Source organism: Artibeus jamaicensis, unplaced genomic scaffold, assembly GCF_021234435.1.
Source record: "Artibeus jamaicensis isolate MK-2021 breed Jamaican fruit bat unplaced genomic scaffold, CSHL_Jam_final contig_1410, whole genome shotgun sequence".
NCBI classification, from domain to species: Eukaryota; Metazoa; Chordata; class Mammalia; order Chiroptera; family Phyllostomidae; genus Artibeus; species Artibeus jamaicensis.
In genome coordinates this window covers 1,919,107-1,942,372 of record NW_026521281.1, presented here as the reverse complement: position 1 = coordinate 1,942,372, position 23,266 = coordinate 1,919,107, and the positions used below count along the sequence as shown (strand labels likewise).

Genomic DNA, 23,266 nt, shown 5'->3' with positions numbered 1-23,266 from the left:
AAAACAAATGCCATATGATCTCATCTATAAGAGGAATCTAATGAACAAAATTAACTAAGGAACAAAATAGAATCACAGAAATGAAAAGATGGAACAGACTGAAATGACCAGAGGAGAGAGCAGGGTGGGGATGGGTGATGGTGAAAAGAAGGGGAAGGGAGTAGTCAAAGGACATGTATGAATGACCTATGGGCATGGACAACAATGTGGGAATTAACTGTGGTAGCAGGGGGTGGGATGGGCAGAAGAGGGCAAAGGAGTAGAAATTGGGAGAACTGTAATAGAATAATAATAAAAAAGACAAAAAATATATAGATGGCATTGATAAATAGAAAGACATCCCATGTTCATGAATTAGAAGAATAATGTTAAAATATACATAATACCCAGAGTGACCTACAGATTTAATGTAATTTTCATCAAAATCCCATTGGTGTTCTTTATAGAAATAGAAAAGTAATCTTAAAATTCATGTGGAAGCACAAAAGACCCTGAATAGCCAAAGCAATTCTGAGCAAGAAGAATAAAACTTGAGGCATCAAACATTCTGGAAGGCAGCTATGCTCACCACTATACCACCAACGCCACACCAAGGCATCAAACATTCTGATTTCAAAATATATTACAAAGCTACAGTAATCAAACCTGTATAATACTGACATAAAAACAGATGTATAAACCAATGAAACAGAAAAGAGAGCTCAGCAATAAATACATATGTCTACAGTCATCTGATTTTCAATAACATGCCAATAAAAAACAATGGGGCAAGGACAGTATTCAATAAATGGTGCTGGGAAAACTGGATATTCACAGGCAGAAGAATGAAATTAGACCCTTATCGCACACCATATACAAAAGTTAACTCAAAATGAATTCAAGACTTAAAACTAAAACCTAAACCATAAAACTACTAAAAGAAAACACAGGGGGAAAGCTTCTTGACACTGGTCTAGGCAATGTCTTTTCTTTTTTTGGGTAAGACACTGAAAGCGCAGAAACAAAAATAGAAATTGACAAATGGGATTTCATCAAACTAAGATGCTTCTTCAAAGAAAGGAAACAATCAATAGAGTCAAAGGGAACCTATGGAATGGGAGAATATATTTGCAAAGCACATATCTCATAAAAAGTTAACATCCAAAATAAATGAACTCTCCCATCCAAGAACTAACCAGGCCTGACCTTGCTTAGCTTCCGAGATCAGACAAGATCGGGTGCGTTCAGGGTGGTATGGCCATAGACCAAAATAAATGAACTCATACCATTCAATAGCAGTAAACTGAAATAGCCCAATTAAAAATGAACAAAGGATCTGAAGAAACATTTTTCAAACGAAAACATGTAAACGGTCAATAGGCATATAAAAAGCCAACAGACATATGCTCAACTTCATTAATCATCTGGGAAATGCAAATGCAAACAACAGTGAGTTATCACCTCACACCTATTATGGTGGCTATTATTAGAAAAACAAAGGATGAGCTGTATTGGAGAAAATGTGGAGAAAAGAGATTCCCTGTACACTATTACTGGGAATATAAAACGGTATAGCCAGCATGAAAAATAGTATAAAGTTTCATAAAAAAATTTAAACATATTGAGAGGAAGATGGTGATGAGGTAGGTGGGAACTGAGCCCACTTCCTCTTTCACCCAACTGGGACACTTAGCTGATCTACTGAGGAACAGAGTGAACAGGCAACAGAATCCCAGCTGATATGAAGTTTGGAAGCTCAAGTGTGCAGAGGACATTTATAAATAGGCAGTAAGGAGATTTGTCAGGTTGATAGAAGTGTCTCTGAGCTCTGCATGAGAAACTGCTGCTGCCACGGCACCTCTGAAGGAGACCTGGGTCAGTGATTGTGTCTTGGTGGCTCCCTCTCTTCTTAGAGTGGTGAGTTTATAGACACAAGCCAGGAGAGACCTGGACACTTAAAGTCGCTGGGAGGATAGACGCAATAAGAGACACTCAGCCAGCAGTGTACCCCACCTGGGATAGTGGTCACCAATTGGGAAATTACCAGAGAAATTGGGGCCCTGGGTGACACCTGGAGATGGGAGAAGAGATGGGCTGTGACCCAGATAGTCTCTGGACTGGTCAGAGAGTTGGTATCTGTGGAAAGCCGGGCACTTGTTAAGAATGGCCTGCTGAAAAACAAGAGGAATTCACTCAAAAAAGGCTCTCAGACACTGTGCAAGGACCACCCCTATGCAGCAGCCAGGCCAGTGAAGAGGGAGGAGGGACATGATTTGCTCCCACTAAGTGAACCTCACAGACTAATCAAGGGCTGCACAACAAGGTGGACCAGAGACACCAGCATGGCAAATATGCACAGTGGAGAGTGTAGGCTCTGCAATGCTATGAGGGCATGGAATGGAAACTGGCCACCTATGAAAATTATAGCCCAGACTGAGCCCCGATCCTTACTGAACCACAAGAAAGAAGAAAGATGGAGCCCAGCTCCTCTCTGCCTGCAGTACCCAGGAAAACCAGCAAAACCCGCTGGGCAGGTTTAAAGTCAGCACGGGGTTTTTTTTTCCACAAGCGTAAGACAATAAAATTCTGACCAAGATGGAGGTATTGTTAGATACACTGTGCCTCCTTACACAGCCAAAAGAAGGACAACAACAAATTTAAGAACAAGAAACAAGCAGAACTGACAGAAAATCGAGCTGTATGGAAGCCCGACAGCCAAGGAGTTAGAAGAAACATTCACTCAGACTGATAGGAGGATCAGAGATGGGCAGCCAGCAGAGAGAACCTGAGGCAAGGTGGTGGCTGGCAGATCCATCAGTGCCACATCCATGTGCAGATAAAACAAGAGGAACAACTGGGGAGTGAGACAGACTGCCCAACCCAGGGTTCTAATGCAGGCAAATAAAGCTCAAAACCTGACTGAAAAAAAACCTGTGGGGGTTGAGGCACCATGAGAAGCTCCCAGCCTCACAGGAGAGTTTGTCAGAGAGACCCACAGGGACCTACAACATACACAAACCCACAAACCCGGGAATCAGCACCAGAAAGGTCCAGTTTGTTTGTGGGTAGTGGAGGAACTCATTGAAAGCTGGCAGAGAGCGAAGCCAAGTGACATTTTTCCCTCTCTGAATCCTGCCCCACATATAGCACCACAACGCAGCATCTAGTTTCCCCGCCCTGGCAAATACCTAAGGCTCCATCCCTTACTACATAACAGTTGTGCTGAGACAAAAAAAATATGGCCCAAATGAAAGAACAGATCAAAGCTCTAGAAAAAATACAACTGAATGATGAAGACATAGCCAACCTATCAGATGTATAGTTCAAAACACGGGTAATCAGGATGCTCACAGAACTGGTTGAGTATGGTTGCAAAATACAGGAAAAAGTGAAATATATAATACAATACAAAGTGAAATTAAAAAAAAAATATATATATATATACAAGGAACCAACAGTGAAGCGTGCTTGACAGTATATTTAATGGCAATTGTTGTATCTGTATTTTCTGCTTGGTATGATTGTCAGCTCAGAGGAGATGCACAGCTTTATTGCATGCTGGAAGAAGGATCCAGATAAGCAATAGTCTCATGGCTCTCTGCTGAGAGAATTTCTACAAGAGACAAGGATATCACTCTTTGGGACCCCTTGAAATAAATCCCTATCTTTTGAGGGATAGCTTACTGAAGCACTGTCGTTACCTTAGTTCCAAAGAACCTGTGGAGTACCAGCAACAGAGAAAAATATACTTAGGTTGCATACCAAGGTGTGATTCCAAGGGACTTTTCCTACTTAATCGTGTGATCATTAGCAAACACAGAGGTTCTATCTCTGTAAATAGAACCTCCACACACCCAGTCACCCAAAACAAAAGTATGAGAGTAATCAGTGTTCCCTCAATCATTAATACACTTCCTTCTCTCCACATCCACTCTCCACATCTTAGCTAGGCTCTCATCATTTTTGGTGTGGACTCTTACGTGGTCTTCCCCCTTCCATTCTTGCATTTAAATGCTTCCATTACCAACCACTGCAATTAATATGCCCTAGCAATGCTGGACTTCTGTCAGTTATTGGAACAAAGCAAGCTTATTCCCATCTCATGTCTTTTGTACTCTGCCTAGATAAGAATAACAATTTCCTCAAGCTTTTGTCATAGTTGGCTCCTTCTCATATTGACTATCTTATTCAATATAAGAGCCTTTTTAAGATACTGACTTGAGTAATTTTTAAAAAACACTTTTAGACAAGTAGGGAAATTTGATATACAGAATTTTTAGATTCCTTTCCTTGAATACTTTAAATATCTCCTGCCACTCCCTTCATGCTTATTTTAAATGTCTTTGCCTTTTAAAGATACATTTTTATTTATCTATGACAAAGATAATATGATGCCTGAAATTTGCTTCAAATTAATAGTGTGGAGTGGGGGGGGTGGGTAATGGTGTAGAAGAAACAAATTGGCCATATACATATAGTAAAATAATTGTTGAAGTTGGGTGAGGGATACATGAAAGTTCAGTAAACTATTCTACCTTTGCCTATTGAAAATTCAGTTTTAAATATATATATATATATATATATATATATATATATATATATATATATATATATTTAAACCTGAACACGTATCTATCTATTATCTATCTATCTATCTATCTATCTATCTATCTATCTATCTATCTATGGTCTGGATCACTACAGTAGTAGCTTCTTAAGTGTTCTTCCCCTTTCTACTCTTTCACCTCCATGTTTCTACCACCTATCACTGCATGTAACATGTAGTAGGTATTTTAGACTTCTGTCAGTTATTAGAACAAGGCAAGCTTATTTCCATCTTACAGCTTCAATTATACATATATATTCAGTAGAATAAGACTCCACCCAACAATCCAACATGAAGGAGAATCAAACAGAACATAAATAAATAAGAAGAGGGTCATAGGAATGTTCAGACGATGCAGGCCTGGAAATCAGTCACCTGTTCATAGCTTCAGGGCACAGCAACTAGGACTCTGGATCCTTCTATATAAATCCTAACATGACAAATGTAACATAGTATTATGTTTCCAAGAAAAGAGGGTCTTTTTTCTTGTACAGGGTATCCAAGTCTCAATTCTGAGGTGGAGATGATTTTTAAGGAGGAGTCTCCCAGGCAGAGGGTGTAAACTTATGACTGGCAAGCTATATCTGGCACAAAAACAAGTTCTTTGAGTCCATGGTGTTATACAAAATTTTTAGTTAAATGCCAACATTCAAATTCTAGGGTATTTCACATAAAAATCTTGACACTCTGCTTTTCTTTACGATTTGGGAAATTTGGTAATTCTTATTTGGAGTTGAGTACAGTCCTCCTCCAAATGGGGCAGGTGCTCCCCAACCACAGTTTGACATAATCCCCACCAGTTCTTCTTTACATATTTTTAAAATGTGCACCTTTTTTCAAACGTGAACAAATGTACGTTATAGGTTGGTGGATGGTGCTGAGCTCCAAATGCTTGGTTTAATTTCACTTAGTCTAATCTGCCTTTGAGTTTTTCAATACTCATAAACCCTGTGGAGCTCTGATGACCATCAGAAGACACCAGGTTTAGTGTATTTATAGGTTTGTTTTAGAAAAGCTACTTTAGAGTATAAACAAGACATAGGAATAAAAGCCATGAATGGAACCTGTGCCCATGAATATAAATGTATTAGTCTTTATTTGAAGACTTTCTTCTCTTCCTATCTCTCAGAGACTGTGTCTCTGTGCATGTATGCATGTGTGTGTGTATGTGTGTTGGGGGTGGGGTAAAGTTGTACAGACCTGTATGGATTCTGCGGTGGGCTTTCAGGTGAGAGCTTTTGGTATATACTTTGCTGCATCCTGCAAAGTCACATTGGTGGATCCGTCTTCTCTTCAAGTCAAGGGACTCTTCTCCCTGCATCTGAGTCATTGCTGCTGATCTGAGAAAATGAGAAAGGGAGGGAGGGAAGGAGGGAGAGAGAGAAGTAAGGCCAAAGATTTATTTTAAAGTAAAGGCTAAATAAATAGACATACATACAGTAGGGCCACCTCATACATGCACTTAATTTATGCAAATTTAACACTAGGTCCTTAAAAGAAGAAATAATTGAAAGAGTACAGGCATTTCTCTCAACTAGCCCATTCTGCTCAGTTAGTACAGGTTCCAGGAGGAGGCAATGTTTCTTCGGGTAGTTTCTGTTCCCAAATAGTGTGAGCATTTTACTCTGATAAGTCTCATTCTTGTGTTTAAAGAAATGTATTTTTCATACAACATGGTTGCTAAAAAATACAATTAAAATAATTTAAAAATAAAATTGCAGAGACAAATATCAAAAAATAAAACACAAGCCAACTACTTTATTAGTTTCAACACTGGAAGACAACGCTGCTTCAAATTTACAGAAAAAACAGTACACAACTATACAGGAAATTTGGAGATTTTCAAGGATAAAACTGATGATCTATAACTAGAATATAACTCTGCCATAATATTCCTGTCTATATACATGTATGCACACAAATTCATAACTTTGCTAGGAAGCCAGTTTCCTGGCATTCTGTTGTCCTTAAATTCTTACTATTGTACTTGAGAATTTCTTCTACCACAGACATACACATATATAGACAGAAAGGGACTTGAAGACGAAAGTACTCACTCTTGCTGTAGTCCCTGTAAGGCCAAGGATCCACTCTCATTTGCACTTTCTTCACTATCACTTGGGATTTCCAGTGGAGACATGGAAGTGGGGTCAACTTTCACTAAAAGCAAAGAAAAGGAGAAATGTAGGCTACAAATATATGTTGCCTGTGTTAACATTTTCAGGATTCCCACTTTGGCTCACAGTGAGAAGTAGTAGAAATAGAAATAAAGAAAAGGCAAAGATGAAAGAAGTATATTTGTATAAAAAGAAGAGAAGAATAGTTAAAGTGTTTAGCATAGCTGAAAACACAGATTCCCTTGAGGGAAAGATAGAGATAGCAAAGAGCATTTTTGTACCACTAGAATAAGCTTCTCTAAGATAGAAAATGAGATAGGATAGTGTGTTTCTCTAGGATAAGATCTGGTTATGATTCAACTCTGTACCTCTAACTTCCAGAATGGGGCATACCTGACCAGGTTCAATGTGTGTTATTGAATCAAGCTCTCTGAACAGTTTCCTGGCTATCCTAACATAAATGACTAGTCTCACCCCAGAGGTAGGAACATATCCTTTGGCTTTTGCGCTCCTAAATGAAAACAAGCCAATTGGATGAAACACATATCTGGTACCTAGTAGGTATTTGATACATGTTATATCCCTACTTTCTCCCTATGTTGGGAGAAGCCTTCAAATATCTCTTATTATCAATTGGTTACATTTATGACACCTAACAAAACTCAATCCTGTGGTCAGCAGTCTCCTAGATCTAGTAAAGGTTTCAAGACATCTACATAGAAGAAACTTGAATGTAGTAAAAAGGTTGAATGGGAAGGACCTGGCTAGTGCAGTCATCTCCATAAGTTGATTGTGCATCATTCACTAAAAAAAAAATTAAGCATGCATCTCAATATACGTGTGTCTGCTTGTGTGTATATGATATAGATGTACTAGTATATTAAAGTTTTTATACATTATACAAATAAACATATAAGGAGCAAGAAACTACAAATATGAATTTTGATACTTTCTTCTTATACTCCAGTTGCTTTGTGTACCTCCCTCACCCAAGGAGTAAGCATACCATTTTGAAGACCACTGGGCTAATGGCCTTAGCTTAGTTTGAAACTACATAAAACACTTTTAAAATGTATCATTTATTTACAGTGGCTCTGGTGGACTGATAGATACTATGGGGGAATTCAAAGCATCTTCTCTTGGTGCTACCACTGTCTTGATATCAGTAAATCCTCACACAGGGAATTTTATTTTCCTATTTCTTTTTCTGTTTGGCTCTCTCTCCTTATACAGGAATTGATAACCATATTTTAACCTCCTCGAGAGATCTCAAAAACAAGATTGTTATGAATACTTATCATTACCAAAATTGACCCCTAGTCAATGATGGCATTCTCATTCAAAAGAGAAGAATCTAAGTAACTTGATAGTTAGTATGTTGCTTTTCAGTGTCATACATTTGGTGATGGAATGATCACAAGGTACTAAAGTTCAAAGGTCAAAAACTCTTAGGAAGTTCATATATATAAACATGATAAATCTCTTCCAGTCCCTCCAGTGCCTTCCTTTCTGAGATCTACCAGACTGTTCCATGTGTCCATGCCTCTGGTCTTATTTTATTCATCAGTTTATTTGTTCATTAGATTCCATATATAAGTGAGATCACATGGCATTTGTCTTTCAGGTATATATATCTATATCTATCTATATCTATATCTATATAATGTGAAATCTGGTTCCAAGTCATTTCCACCCTCATCTCTCTCCTTTGGTCTTTGTAGTTCATGCTAAACCTTTTTCAGCTCCTCATTGACATGAATTTGAGTCCTCAAACCATCCTAATTTCTCTCCTCTAATTATACTCCAATTTCTCAACATCCTTCCCAAGGCATAACATCCAAAACTGATTGGAATGCTACAGATATGGTGAAGCAAAATATCTTGAAACACTTCAAGAAGCCATATGTTTTTCTTTGATCATTCCCAATGACAAACTAAAGAGGACATAGTTCCACCTGGGAGCTGAGTGGTCGGGGGATAGTGGTAAAAGGGAGACTTACTTTATACCTTTCTGAATTCTGAACTTATTTAAAAATTAAACAAAAGGGAAAATCAAGCATATGAACTCTTGCCTGGACAACATTTTCAAGTTTGTTCACCAAATTATTTGTTGCAAGACAACTACTATCTACCATTGTGTTAGGTTCTCTGGATATGCACAAAGAGAAATAAGATACAGTCTTGTCCTTGAGGACTTTACAATTCAATTAGGAAGATGCGCATATATTTGTGATACAGGTGAGTAAAAAAGTAAACTGGAGGGTGATAGATGCTAAATGAAGAGTAACACAGGGGAAACAGCAATATTTCAAAGACTTTTCCCTGCAGGGAAGAAAAAAGGTACATTGTTGGGAAAGGCAGGAGCTAAGTCTGGCTAAATATATTAGGCTAGAAGCATTCTCAACTTGTCCACCAAAGCATTCTAATGGCATAGAAGAATAAAAGAATAAAAACACTTTCCTTGAAAATCCCAAGCCTCAGTAAGCTTAAAACTATTTTTGAAGTTTGTGTTTTATCTTAAAATGTAATTCAAATTTTACATTTTTCTCTTTAATGAAAACATATTTTAAAATATAAAATATTTTAAATTACTTACTCTCAAATAACATATAGATTCCAGGAAGATACACAGTATTTCACTCAAGAATATGCATATCACAGTTTGAGAAGCATGGGCTAAACAAAAGGGTGCCACTATATATTCTTAAACATTGAAAAGACATGATAAATCCCTTCCAGTTCCCCCTAGCCCTCTCCCCTCTGAGATCTGTCAGACTGTTCCATATATCCATGACTCTGGTCCTATTTTGTTCACCAGTTTATTTGTTCATTAGATTCCACATATAAATGAGATCATATGGTATTTTTCTTTCTCTGACTGGATTATTTCACTTAGCATAATAGTGTCCAGGTTCATCCATGCTTTTGCAAATAATTGTGGTGAAGGCTGGGGTGAGCTGGGTGGAGGAGGATAAAGGGGAGAACATGGGGGACATCTGTAATGGTGTCAAAAATAAAAAAGTAAAATGAACGAGCAAAACGGAAACAGAAAAAAAGAAAAGATAATAAAAAACAGTGTTTATGAAAGATTATGCTTGAAGTTGTATGTAAGAATAACTGAAAGGGATGAAAAGAGATAGGAGACAGAACAACTCAAAAAGGGAATAGATGAATGAAGGTGAAGCCCAGAAAAGGGGCACAACGATGCTCACCTGATCCAGCATTTTTGCCATCTCCTCCAATGAGTGGCACTGTAATGGCTGCAGGGCTCCCATCTGCAGGCAAAGTAGTATACACCATAGGCAGCGACTGCACCACTACTGGGATGGTTTTCAGGCCACCCATTTTATTTGGCAGACTGACTGAGGGGATGGTGTGAATCACATGCAAAATCTGCTGGCCACAGGCGCCCTGAGAGGAGGCCAGAATGGAGCCTGGGGTCAGAACGGTAGGGATGTTTGCTAAAGTGCCTGTGTCAGATGTCGAAGTGGACACTACAGGAGTCTGAGGAGCAGGCTGTGGCTTGGGAGGACGTACTGGAGCTTGCAGCATGCTGGCAGGCTGGAGAGGAGCCTTGGGCTTGTGAAAGGAGAGGTCTACTGGTTCCACCTGGGGCATGTTGAAATCATTAGCCAGAAGTTCTTCTGGGGGCTCAATCTTGATGTCACTAAACAGTGCTGGGTTCTCCATAGGGTTGGCAGCCAGAATTGGTAGAGATGTCATGTTACCTCTGTCTGCTGTCTTTGGGGGATCTCTGATCTGAACAGAGCCAGCGACCTAAAATAAATTAATAAACAAATGAGAGATACAAAACAGTCAGTGCTAGTGCCTTGAAAAAGAGACATATAAGTAATGAAAGGAAGAAATCTCCACTCTCTTCTCATGGACAGAATATATACAGAGTTGAAACAAATGAAGCAAGAGTACACTAAAGAGGGAAAAGGAAGAAAAACTTTACTGAGCATCAGAACTAAGCACTGTATTGGGCAGCTGGCATAAACTGTTTTGTTTGATCTTTGCAATAATTCTGCAGCATTAATTCCAATCAAAACTTCCTATGTTTTGTATCCACTATAAATGTATCCACTATACATTTATACGGTGGATCCTATGTATCCACTATAAATATTGTGCTAAGCCCAGTGAGGGCGCAAATGAATAAGGTATAGCCACAAAGTGCATACTAATATAATAATATAATTATGTGAGTAGTCCATAAATCATAACATAATAAGTGATGCAGCAGACATATAAGAGAGGTGTTTTAGAATAATAAAATTGGATGATTCACTCTGTCTAGGGTCACGGAAGACTTCAAGAAGGAAATGAATTTTAGATTGGTCTTAGAGAAATGATGGGAGGTCTCTAGGCAGAGAATGGGTAAGAAAGACATTCTGTCTGCAGAGACTTAACAACAGACGATATGCTTAGGAAATATTGATGCAGTACACTCAGCTGTATTTTTAATCATTTTTACTGTTATTCTATTATAGTTTTCTCAATTTTTCCCCATTTTCCCTCCTCCAACCATCCGACCTCTCCACTCCTACAGTCAATTTTCACACTGTTGTCCATGTCCATGGGTCATTCATAGATATTTTTTGTCTAGTCCCTTCCCCTTCTTTCCAACACTGTCCCCACAGTAAATATAAGGATTATAAGAAAATACTATGAACAATTATATGGCAACAAATTAACAATCTGGAAGAAATGGATGAATTCCTAGGAACTGCACCAGTCTGCATTCCCACCAACAGTTGCCTTTTCTTCACAACCTCTCCAGCACTTGTTTGTTGATTTGCTTATGATGGCTATTCTCACCTGTGTGAAGTGGTATCTTACTGTGATTTTAATTAGCATCTCTCTGATGGCTAGTGATTCTGACCATCCTTTCATGTGTCTCTGGGCCCTCGGTATGTCCTCCTTGGAGAAGTGTCTGTTTGCCCATTTTTTAATTGGATTGTTTGTCTTCCTGGAGTGGAGTCATATGAGTTCTTTATATAATTTGGAGATCAAACCCTTGTCTGAGGTATCATTGGCAAGTATATTTTGCCATATGGTTGGTTCCCTTTTCATTTTGCTGATGTTTTCTTTGAAAAAGAAAGAAGCCGTGAAGAAGTTTTTTGTTTTGATGCAGCCCCATTTGTTTATTCTTTCCTTTATATCCCTTGCTGTAGGGGACATATTGGTGAAAATATTGCTGTGTGGAATATCTGAAATTTTCTTGCCTATGTTCTCCTCTAGGATTTTATGGTATTGTGACTTATATGTAACTCTTTTATCCATCTTGAGTTTATTTTTGTGTATGATGTAAGTTGGTGGTTGAGTTTCATTTTTTTTTTGCATAAGGATGTCCAGATTTTCCAAAACCATTTGTTGAAGAGGCTACTTTCACTCCATTTTATACTTCTCCCCCTGTGTCAAATATTAATTGACCATAGAGATATGGGTTTATTTCTGGGCTCTCTATTCTGTTCCATTGATCTATGTGTCTATTCTTATGCCAGTGCCAGACTGTTTTGATTATAGTACCCTCATAATATAGTTTGATATCAGGTATTGTGACCCCTCTCAAAATTCCTGATGCTATTCAGGGTCATTTACGGTTCCATATAAATTTTTGAAATGTTTCTTCTATATCTATGAAATATGTCTTTGGTATTTGAAAAGGGATTGCATTGAATCTATAAATTGTTCTGGGTAGTATGGACACTTTGGTGATGTTGATTCTTCCAAACTATGAACAAGGTATATACTTCCATTTATTTGTGTCTTCCTTAATGTCTTTCTTCAGTGCTTTATAGTTTTCTGAGTTCAGTTCTTTTACCGGCTTCATTGGATTTATTCCTAGGTACTTTATTTTTCTTGCTGCTACAGGAAATGGGATTTTTTTCCTGATTTCTGTTTCTGATATTTCATTGCTGGTGTACAAAAATGCCTTTGATTTCTGAATATTGATTTTGATATTGTTTTAATTTTCTTAAATTTGAGACATGTTTTGTGGTCTGTACTGTATATTATTCCTGGTGTACTTAAAAAGAATGTGTCTACTGTTTCAGAGTGAAACATTCAAAAATTACCTATTCCATGCATCTTATCCAATATGTGATATAAGGTCATTGTTTCATTGTTGATTTTCAATATGGATGATCTATCCATTGATGTAAATGGAATGTTAAAGCCCTCTACTATTATTATAATACTTTCACTCCCCCTTTATATCTATCAATATATGTTTGAAATATTTAGGTGCTTCTACATCAGGTACATAGATGTTTACAAGAGTTATATCCTCTTGTTGGATTGATCCCTTTATCATTATATGATGCCCTTCTTTGTCTATTGTGATAGCCTTTACTTTCAAGTCTATTTTGTCTGATAGATGTATTACTTCCCCAGGTTTATTTTCATTTTCTTTTGAATGAAATATATTTTTCCATCCTTTTACCTGATAAAGAGGCACAAAGAGGACAAACACATGGAGACACAGAGAAGAAAGTGATGTGAAGGCACAGGCAGATATTGGAGTTCTCATGCCACATGTCAAAGAACAACTGCATCCACCAGTAGTTGGAAGAGTGAAGGAACAGATTCATCCCCAGAGCCTCCAGAGAGTTTATGGAATTAACACCTTGATTTTGGACTTATCCTCTAAAACTGTAAGATAATAGAGTTCAGTTGTTTTAAGCTACTCAAGTTGTCGTAATTTGTTGCAGTAGCCCTAGGGAAATAATACCGCACACCAAACCCTAATTCTCCACATTGCTTAAGACAAAACTATATAGGTATTTTTTATTTTTATGTGAGCTAATTTTTAAAAAGTAGACAACTAATATTGATAAGGACATGGCAAAAATTGTGAAAGTGATACTTAACTAATTAAAGTTTGGGAAACATAGAATACCACTGTGAGAAAAGAAGAAATATTTACATGAAACAGTTGACAATTAGAGAACATGTAATAAGCACAGCCACTGAGTGACTGATACAGATAATTAAGCATTACAGGAGCTCAAGTATACTAGAGATTAGTGAGAGTCGGCACTATAAGTGAATATTTTATGGAAGGAATGAAATTGGAATTTGGACTCTAAGGAAAGTGTGGAATTTGGTAAATTAGACAGACTGAAGTGCAAGTCGGGCAGAAAGAACAGCATGGGAAAAGGTATCACTAAGAACCTTTTAGAAATGAATGACCCAAGTATTTAATATTACAGCGATATTGTTAATTTTCTTGGTTGTAATAGTATTGGTATAGTTATGTAGGAGAAAGTCATCAGTTGTAGGTGATGCATGCTGAATTATTTAGGGGTGAATTTCTTGATGCAAATTACTTTTAAAAGTAAGGAATGAAAGACAGAAGGGGAGAGAGAAAGTGAGACTCTAAAAATATATATCAAAATATATATTAAGAATAATACACTGGAAGGGGGAAGACATATGTAGTAAAACATGAACCCTAAAACTGCTGATACACTTGGTCCAAAAAAACTGTACTTTCAGGATATAATCAGAAACTAGGAACAAAGGGCAGATGACAACCAAGTGCTCACTCGTTGTATGGTATGGTGATGTAAGAATTTAAAGAAGGGGGAGCAGCATATTTGTACTGAGCTAGAGAGCCACCCAACAATCCAACCCCATGATGTAAACAAACCATATGGACCAAACCAGGAAGCTTCTGGTCAGTAGGATGTTATCAGCATTGTATTGCTATAGAATACACGCTATGGGTCTTTGTCCCCTGGAACATGGCCAGTGTTCTGTGGCCACATACCACAAGCACCTTTGCTTTACTAAAACCAAAGTATCTTGGAAATGGCAAGAAACAAAAAAAACAATTGCTTACGTCATCTACTATCTAGAATTTCTACATGTTGAACCAATTTCAAAGTGTTTCAAATTCTGGAAACTTAGTAAATGTAAACAACACATCAAAAAACAGTTTGGAACTGTATATAGGTATATAGAGATTTAAAAATAAGGTAGCTATGCATACTTGACATTACACCGAGTATTTTTATTTTTAAATACATTATATTGGTTATGCTATTACAGCTGCTACATTTTTCTCCCCTTTATTCCCCTCAATCCTGCACCCCCTCCCAGTAGCGTTCGCCCAACCCCTTATAGTTCATGTTCATGGGTCATACATATGAGTTCTTTGGCCTCTTCATTTCTTATACCATTCTTAACCTCCCCCTGTCTATTTTGTACCTACCATTTATGCTTCTTATTCCCTGTAGCTTTTCTCCCATTTCCCCCCTCCCCCTCCCTGCTGATAACCCTCCATGTGATCTCCATTTCTGTGAATCTGTTCCTGTTCTAGTTGTTTGATTTTTTTTAGGTTAAGTTGTTGATATTTGTGAGCTTGTTGTCATTTTACTGTGCTTAGTTTTGATCATCTTTTTTTTTTCTGAGACAAGTCCCTTTAACATTTCATATAATAAAGACTTGGTGATGATGAACTCCTTTAACTTGACCTCATCTGAGAAGCACTTTATCTGCCCTTTCATTCTAAATGATAGCTTTGCTGGACAGAGTAATCTTGGATGTAGATCTTTGCCTTTCATAACTTCAAATACCTCTTTCCAGCCCCTTCTTGCCTGCAAGGTTTCTTTTGATGAATCAGCTGATAGTCTTATGGGAACTCCTTGGTAGGTAACTGTCTTCTTTGGTCTTGCTGCTTTTCGGATTCTCTCATCTTTCATCATGGGTAATGTAAATTATGATGTGCCTTGGTGTGTGCTTTATTGGGTCTAACTTTTTGGGAACTCTCTGAGCTTCCTGGACTTCCTGTAAGTCTATTTCCTTTGCCAGATTAGGGAAGTTCTCCTTCATTGTTTTTATTTTTAACAAATAAGTTTTCAATTTCTTGCTTTTCCTCTTCTCCTTCTGGTATTCCTATGATTTGGATGTTTGAGCATTTAAAGTTGTCCTGAGAAGCCCTGCCTGGGTAGCTCAGTTACTTAGAGCATTGTCCTGATATGCTAAGGTTGCAGGTTCGATCCCCAGTCAGGGCACATATCAGAATCAATCAATGAATGTCTCTCTCTTCCTTCCTCTCTCCTCTAAAATTAATAAATAAATAATTTTAAAAATAATGAACAAATAACATTGTTCTGGAGGTTCATAAGCCTCTCTTCATTTTTTTTGAATTCTTGCTTCTTTATTCTGTTCCCATTGAATATTTATTTCTTCTTTCTGTTCCAAATCATTGATTTGAGTTCCAGTTTCCTTCCCTTCACTGTTGGTTCCCTGTGTAATTTTCATTTCACTTTATGTTGCTTTCACTTTTTCTTCTATTTTGCAACCATACTCAACCATTTCTGTGAGCATCATGATTACCAGTGTTTTGAACTCTACATCTGATAGGTTAGTGATCTCTTCATTGCTTACTTGTTTTTCTATAGTTGTGATCCATTTTCTCATTTGGGCCATATTTCTTTGTCTCAGCACACCTGTTCCATTGTAAGGGGCAGAGCTTTAGGTATTCGCCAGGGTGGGGCAACTCAGATTGCTGTGTTGTGATGCTGTATGTGGAGGAGGGGTCAGAAAGGGAACAATGTGACTTTCTCAACTCTCTGCAGGCATTCAGTCACTTTCCCTGCTACCTACAAGCAATATGGGCCCTTCTGGTGCTGGTTCCCAGGTGGGTGAGCTTGTGCATGTTTTAGGACCCCATGGGCATCTCCCACAAACTCCCCTATGAGGCTGGGAGTTTCTCCCACCTGCACAACCCCACAGGATTCTACAGTCGGAGGTTTTGAGGCTTTTTTCCCCCCATGCTGGAACCCTGGGTTGCATGGTCTGTATTGTTCCCCAGTTGTTCATCCTGGTTTATCCACATTCAAATGTGGGACTTTCAGCCACTGCCTCAGTTGCTATCAATGATCCTTTCATTGGCCTCAACTATATGGTCTACATGTTCCAGTATGATTCTACTCTTGGCAAGTTCAAGGACACAGTCAAGGCTGAGAACAGGAAGCTTGCCATCAATGGAAAGTCCATCTCCAAATTCCAGGAGTGAGATCCCTCCAAGAGCAAATGGGGAGATGCTGTTGCTGACTGTTGTGGTGTTTTCACTGCCTTGGAAGAAGATTGAGGCTCACTTGAAGGGTGGAGCCAGGAGGGTCATCATCTATGGCCCTTCTGTGGACGCCCCCATGTTTGTGATGGGTGTGAACCATGACAAGTATGACAGCTCCACGAAGATTGTCAGCAATGCCTCCTGCACCACCAAATACTTGATCATTCCATGGCCAATGTCATTCATGACAACTTTGGCATCATGGAGGGACTCGTGACCACAGTCCATGCCATCACTGCCACCCAGAACACCATCCCTGCTTCTATTGGCACTGCCAAAGCTGTGGGTCTGGTCATCCTTGAGCTGAATGGGAAGCTCACTGGTATGGCCTTCTGTGTCCCCACACCCAATGAGTTGGTTGTGAATATGACCTGTCACCTGGAGAAAGCTGCCAAATACAGTGACATCAAGAAGGTAGTGAAGCAGGCAGCAGAGGGCTCTGTCAAGGGCATCCTGGGCTGTACTGAGGACCAGGCTATCTCCTGTGACTTTAACAGTGACACCCACTCCTGCACCTTCAATGACGAGGCTGGCATTGCCCTCACAGACCACTTTGTCAAACTCATTTTTTTTGTATGACAATGAATTTGTCTACAGCAACAGGGTGGTAGACCTTGTGGTCCATGTGGTCTCCAAGGAGTAAGAGCCCCTGGACCATCAGCCCCAGAAACAGGAAAGAGAGACACTCAGCTGCTGGGAAGCCCTCACCCCAAATCAATCTCCCAACACACTGAGAATATTTTGACCTCCAGTTTCCATCCTAGACCCCCTGAAGAGAGGAGGGGCTTAGGGAGCCCTACCTTGTCAGGCACCATCAATAACATTTACTGTACCCCCGGAAATGAATACTTATCTGTGATGGTTAATTTTACATGTCAACTTGGCTGGGCCACAGTGCCAAGATATTTGATCAAATGTCATTCTGAGTGTTTCAGCGAAGGTATATTTTGGGGTAACATTAATATTTAAAGCAGCAGACTTTGAGTAAAGCATATCACGCTTCATAATATGGGTTGGCTTCATCCAATCATTTGAGGGTCTTAATAAATAAAGATTGACCTCCTTTAAGCAAGAAAGAATTCTTCCAGCAGACTGCCCTTGAATAGAAACTGCAACTTTGCTTTGGCTCTCCAGCTTACCCATTATATATTTTTTAAAGATTTTATTTATTTTTAGAGAGGGGGAGGGAGGACTAAGAGAGGGAGAAAAACATTGATGTACAAGAGAAACATCAATTAGTTGCCACTCACATGCCACTACCCAGGAACCTGGCCCACAACCCAGGCATGTGTCCTGACCAGGAATCAGACAGGCAAACTTTTTGGTTCACAGGAGGATGCTCTGTGAGCTGAGCCACATCAATCAAGCCCTACCAATTAGATTTGGGGTTTACCAGGATTCTATAGCCATGTGAGCCAATTCCTTAAAATGTGTCTTTTCCCCTTCAGGTTAATATGCAATAGATGATAGATGATAGGTTGATGATAGAAAGATAGATAGAATTTTGTTTTAAATATACAGATATACATCTATAGCTCTCTCTCTCTCTCTATCAAGACAGGGAAATATTGATATATACACATTCTGTTGGTTCTGCTTTTTAAGAACCTTGACAAATACACTATCCAACAGAGTTATTATGAATATTAAATAGGGCAATGCATTTAATCTTCAGCGTGCCTGAAATATGAAATAGTGCCAAATAAACGGTTGCTGTTCTATACCAAGCCCATATTGACCTGATCCAAGAGGTTGTTTCTTTTAGGCCACATCTACTATTTGAATCTAAAACCCAAGCATTCATGTGCTTTTTGGAAACCTCCCTTTCTTCACCCTTTCTCAGTCCTCAACATGTTGTTAGAAAAAAAAATGATCTTCAGCTCAATAATGATTATAAGGTACTCAATACTATTATGGTACAATATTAGTATCTCTTTTTCCTCATAACTGACCTGTTTGAATACATGCATGGAGCCACCTTCTGAATTAAGTTGGGCCTCCAAGTTGTTCATGAGTTGATCCATATCTGGAAAAAAGACAAGAGAAAGACAATTTTAAAATAAGATCTACCCACTATTCGCACATACAATATGCCATTTATCCTAGGTTACACTTGTTTGTGCTTTTACTTTTTTAAGATTTTATTTTTTTATTTTTAGAGAGAAGAGAAGGGAGAGAGGAAGAGAGGGAGAGAATCATCAGTGTGTGGCTGCTTCCCACGCACCCCCTACTGGAGACCAGGCCCACAACCCAAGCATGTGCCCTGATGGGGAATCGAACTGTGACCCTTTGGTTCACAGGCCAGTGTTCAATCCACCGAGCCACACCAGCCAGGGCTACTTGGGATTTTATGAACATTATTTCTCATGACTTACTAGACACTGAGAAGTCAGTATTTTGATGACATTCTAATTTATATATTCTGATCATCAAGATAGCCCTGGCTTATCCCCAGTAATATAAGCTACCCTCTCCCCTCAAATTCTATGTGCACGTTAATCTATTTCTTCCAACCTCTCCAACCCACCCTATGTGTCAACATAGCTACATAGTTTCCAGAAAGCTCCCCTTCCTGGCCTAGCTCTCATTCTAGGAAATCCTGTGCTACTTTATGTGTATTCGCCCTAATGAACTTGCTTATGCATCAGCATCGGTTCTCTCTAAAGAAATATTTGTCTCCCTCTCTTAAACATACAAGCCAGGTAGAGTTGATATAAGCAGTCTTTTATTTTCTTGTTAGACATCTTTTCCTCCTATGGAAAAAAGACATTTGGTGGCCTAATTCAGCTGCCTTGAATCATCACAATCATTCCCACAAGAAGCACATACCAGCATCTCTTTAACCAGATCTCCTTTGCTCTTTTTACAGTCTAAAAGAGGAAAACACAAGGCAAGGAAGATAAATCCAAGCTTGCTTATGATTTAATTGTTCAGATTTCAGATCATGCTAAATGTCTCCAAGTCAATCACAATTAGTTTCCTCATTTATGACCTAGATGCATTTCAAAACATTGTCCATAAATCAATTAACTGCTTTAGACATCAAATACATTTACTTATATAAATGTTCATTTAAAAGTCACTTCACAATAGCCATTTAAGACCTAATGCATTTAATATACAACAAATGCACAATTAGCAGGAATATATAATTATAACGTGGCCACAAAAAAATAAAAGATAATCCTAAAAAATTCCTTTATTTATTGAAATTCAGAAATGGAGGAAACCTGTCTTATTTTTTAAGAAAATATTTTGTTTATTTATTTACTTTTAGAGGCGGTAAGGGAGAAAGAGACAGAGAAACATCAATGTGTGGTTGCATCCCTTGTGCCCCTTACCAGGGACCTGGTCTGTAACCCAGGATATGTCCTAAACTGGGAATCCAACCACTGACCCTTTGGTTTGCAGGCTAGAGCTCAATCACTGAGCCACACCAGCCATAGTGATCAGTCTTAATTAAATGGCAATAACACAATGAATTTTCCACTGAGATTATAAGAAAAACTCTGGACACTATCAAGAGTTTGGAGAATTTTAATAATTTGAAATATCTCCAATTTTATCTCAAGGTGCATATATTTTCTTTTCTTTGTTCAAAGCATATGAGTAGAACTGCTTACATACACATCCATCATTAACTATATCTTTATTGCCAGAATGTCAAGATGGCAGAGAAGTAAGCTCAAGCCACACTAACCTCCTCCCAGGACCAATCTGTAATTACAACTACATTGTGGAGAAATCACTCAGAACAAACAACTGAACAATAGTGAGAGAGAAGTCTCATAACCTCGGGCAGACAGAAGAATCATCTTCAGCATAAACTGGTAAGGAGACTGGTGGGGACTTGAGAAGGCTGGCTAGTTGTCCACAGACAGCAGTGCCAGATAGATAGTTAAGCAACTGGTTGGATCTCCCTGAGAAGTCTGGGGTCTAAACACTAACCTGGGATCCCCAGATTAGAGCCCCACAGCCCAAAAAGTACAGAGATAACAACTAGTGGCAAAAGTGGCAGGGTTGTTCTCTGCCAGAGATGGATGGCTAGAGATGCAAAGACCATTTAAAGATCCAACACAAAAATTTTCATTTGCAGCCATTTAACCAGGGCTCCAACAAATGCAGGGGCAGAGTGGGACAGAGACACCTGAGGAGAGACTGAGAATGGAAGCTTTGGAGAGAGAACTGAGATGGTAGCTAGCAGGATCCTGGTGCTGAGTCATCACCCCTATGGCAGCAGCCACCCTGCCCAGGCAGACCAATCCCCTCCAAGCAGAGCAGCTTGAGGAGAAGCAATAGCCCCAACACTAGGAGATACTCTGCCCCTCCCTATGTGGCTTGAGCCTACTGCTGAGTGCAGAGTGATTAGAACAACAACTGAATGAGAGAGCCACAAACAGTAGATCCCATGCAGTCTTGGAGCAGGCTGCCTAAGGTGAAACAGGGTCAACTTCTCACACCACTGGAGGCAGATCCAGAAAGAAAAAACACTGGTAAATACTAGAGGCTACACAGGTGAAATCCACTGTGGTCTTCCCCTTGATTACTGATATTTTCTTCCCTGCATAGCTTTTCAACATTCATTTCTTATCAAGCAAGTTTGTGCATATTGTCACCATATTTTATATTATAGTTTATTTCTCTCCTTTCTTATAATAGTCTTAATCTCCCTATACCCTTATTAATACTGGTTCATTTGCTGTTGATAGTGGGATTGCCAGGGTGAGATTTTTTTGCAGGGGTGGATTTGTTCCCTGGGCTTTGTGGATTTGTTCAGGCAGCACCTGCACAACAGCATACCAGACAGGCTAGGAGGAATGACCCTCAGTCAACCAGCTGGAGGGAATGACCCATCAAACAACAACCCAACAACAATCAAAGCCAAATTACATCCAGAGACTCAACATAAACAGATAAAGAGCATCCCAAGAGCATCAAGTTCAGGAGATCAAGGGAACTGAAACACTGAATCTCACAGGTCTCCTACCATAGAAGTGCACATCACAAACTCAGAGAGTCAAAACAGGTCAATTTAAGGAGCAGAAGCAAATAAGAAGAGTCTCACAAATAATGGCAAGACAAAGAAACAACCTCCAAATGAAAGGAAAGAAAAAATCCTCAGAAAGAGTGCTAAAAGAGATATAGGCAAGTCAACTATCAGATACTGAGTTCAAAACAACGGTTATAAGGAAGCTCAATGAGCTCAGTGACAATTACCAAAAACTACAGGGAAATTACAAGGAACTTACTGTGACTAACAGGAGCATGAAAAAAGACATAGAAACCATCAATAAGAGCCAAGAGGAAGTGAAGAATACAATTTCTGAATTGAAGAACACAGTAGAAGGAATCGAAAGCAGGTTAGAAGAACCAGAGGATCAAATCAGTGAGCTAGACAACAAGGTAAGAAAAAAAACCCAAAACAGAAAGAACAGGAAAAAAGACTCAAAAAGAATGAAGAGGGGGTTAAGAGAACTGCAGAACAACAGGAAATGTAATTACTATCCTTATAATAGGGATACCAGAAAAAGAGGAGCAGCAAGGACAAAAAACTTGTTTGAAAAAATGATGGAAAACTTTCCTAACTTATGAGAGAAAAAGTCACACAAACCCAGGGAGAAGAGAGAGTCCCAATCAAGAGGAACACAAAGAGGCCCACTCCAAGACACATCATAATTAAAATGGCAAAATTCCAAGACAAAGAGAGAATCTTAAAGATAGCAAAGGAGAAACAAGAAGTAACATACAAGAGAGCCCTGATAAGGCTAGCAGCTGACTTCTCAACAGAAACACTATAAGCCAGAAGGGAATGGCAAGAAATATTCTGAGTAATAAGAAGCAAAGGCCTGCAACCAAGACTACTCAATTACAATAGAAGATGAAATAAGGAGTTTCCCAAACAAAAGAGGGCGGAAACAATACACCTCCATCAACCAACATCACAACATATGCTAAGGGCACTGCTTTAACAAGAGGAAGAAAAAGAGTGAAAAAGAGAGAGACGGAGGGATACAGGTACAAAGGGGGCAGAATGGCAATGAATAAGTACCTATCAATAATAACCTTAAATGTAAATGGATTAAATGCTCCAATCAAAAGACATGGGATAGTTGAATGGATAAGAAAAGATGGCCCCCTGGCTGGCATAGCTCAGTGGATTGAGCGCGGGCCTGCAAACCAGAGTATCGGGGTTCGATTCCCAGTCAGGGCACATATCTGGGTTGCAGGCCAGTTCCCTGCAGGCCAGTTCCCAGCAGGGGATGCATGACAGGCAACCATACATTGATGTTTCTCTCCCACTCTTTCTCCTTCCCTTCCCCTCTCTCGAAAAATAAATAAATAAATAAAAAGAAAAGATGGCCTGCACATATGCTGCCTATAAGAGACTACAGAACAAAAGACCTACACAGACTGAAAGTGAAGGGTTGGAAAAATATTGAACAAAAAAATGAACAAGGTAAAAAGCCTGAGTAG

At 39.0% G+C, this 23,266-nt stretch overlaps 1 protein-coding gene across 2 annotated transcripts in view; it reads right to left on the bottom strand.

Moving 5' to 3' along the window:
- Positions 1–23,266, bottom strand: part of KLF8 (KLF transcription factor 8) — a 100,079-nt gene that overhangs the window by 14,542 nt on the left and 62,271 nt on the right. For both annotated transcript variants that reach the window (XM_053667634.1, XM_037153761.2), the window contains 4 exons: positions 18,745–18,818; positions 9,915–10,479; positions 6,643–6,745; positions 5,786–5,925 (listed from right to left, as the gene is read on the bottom strand). In XM_053667634.1, coding sequence (XP_053523609.1) covers positions 5,786–5,925; positions 6,643–6,745; positions 9,915–10,479; positions 18,745–18,816 — 880 coding nt within the window. In that variant the 5' untranslated portion in view covers positions 18,817–18,818. The remainder of the gene's footprint in view (positions 1–5,785; positions 5,926–6,642; positions 6,746–9,914; positions 10,480–18,744; positions 18,819–23,266) is intronic.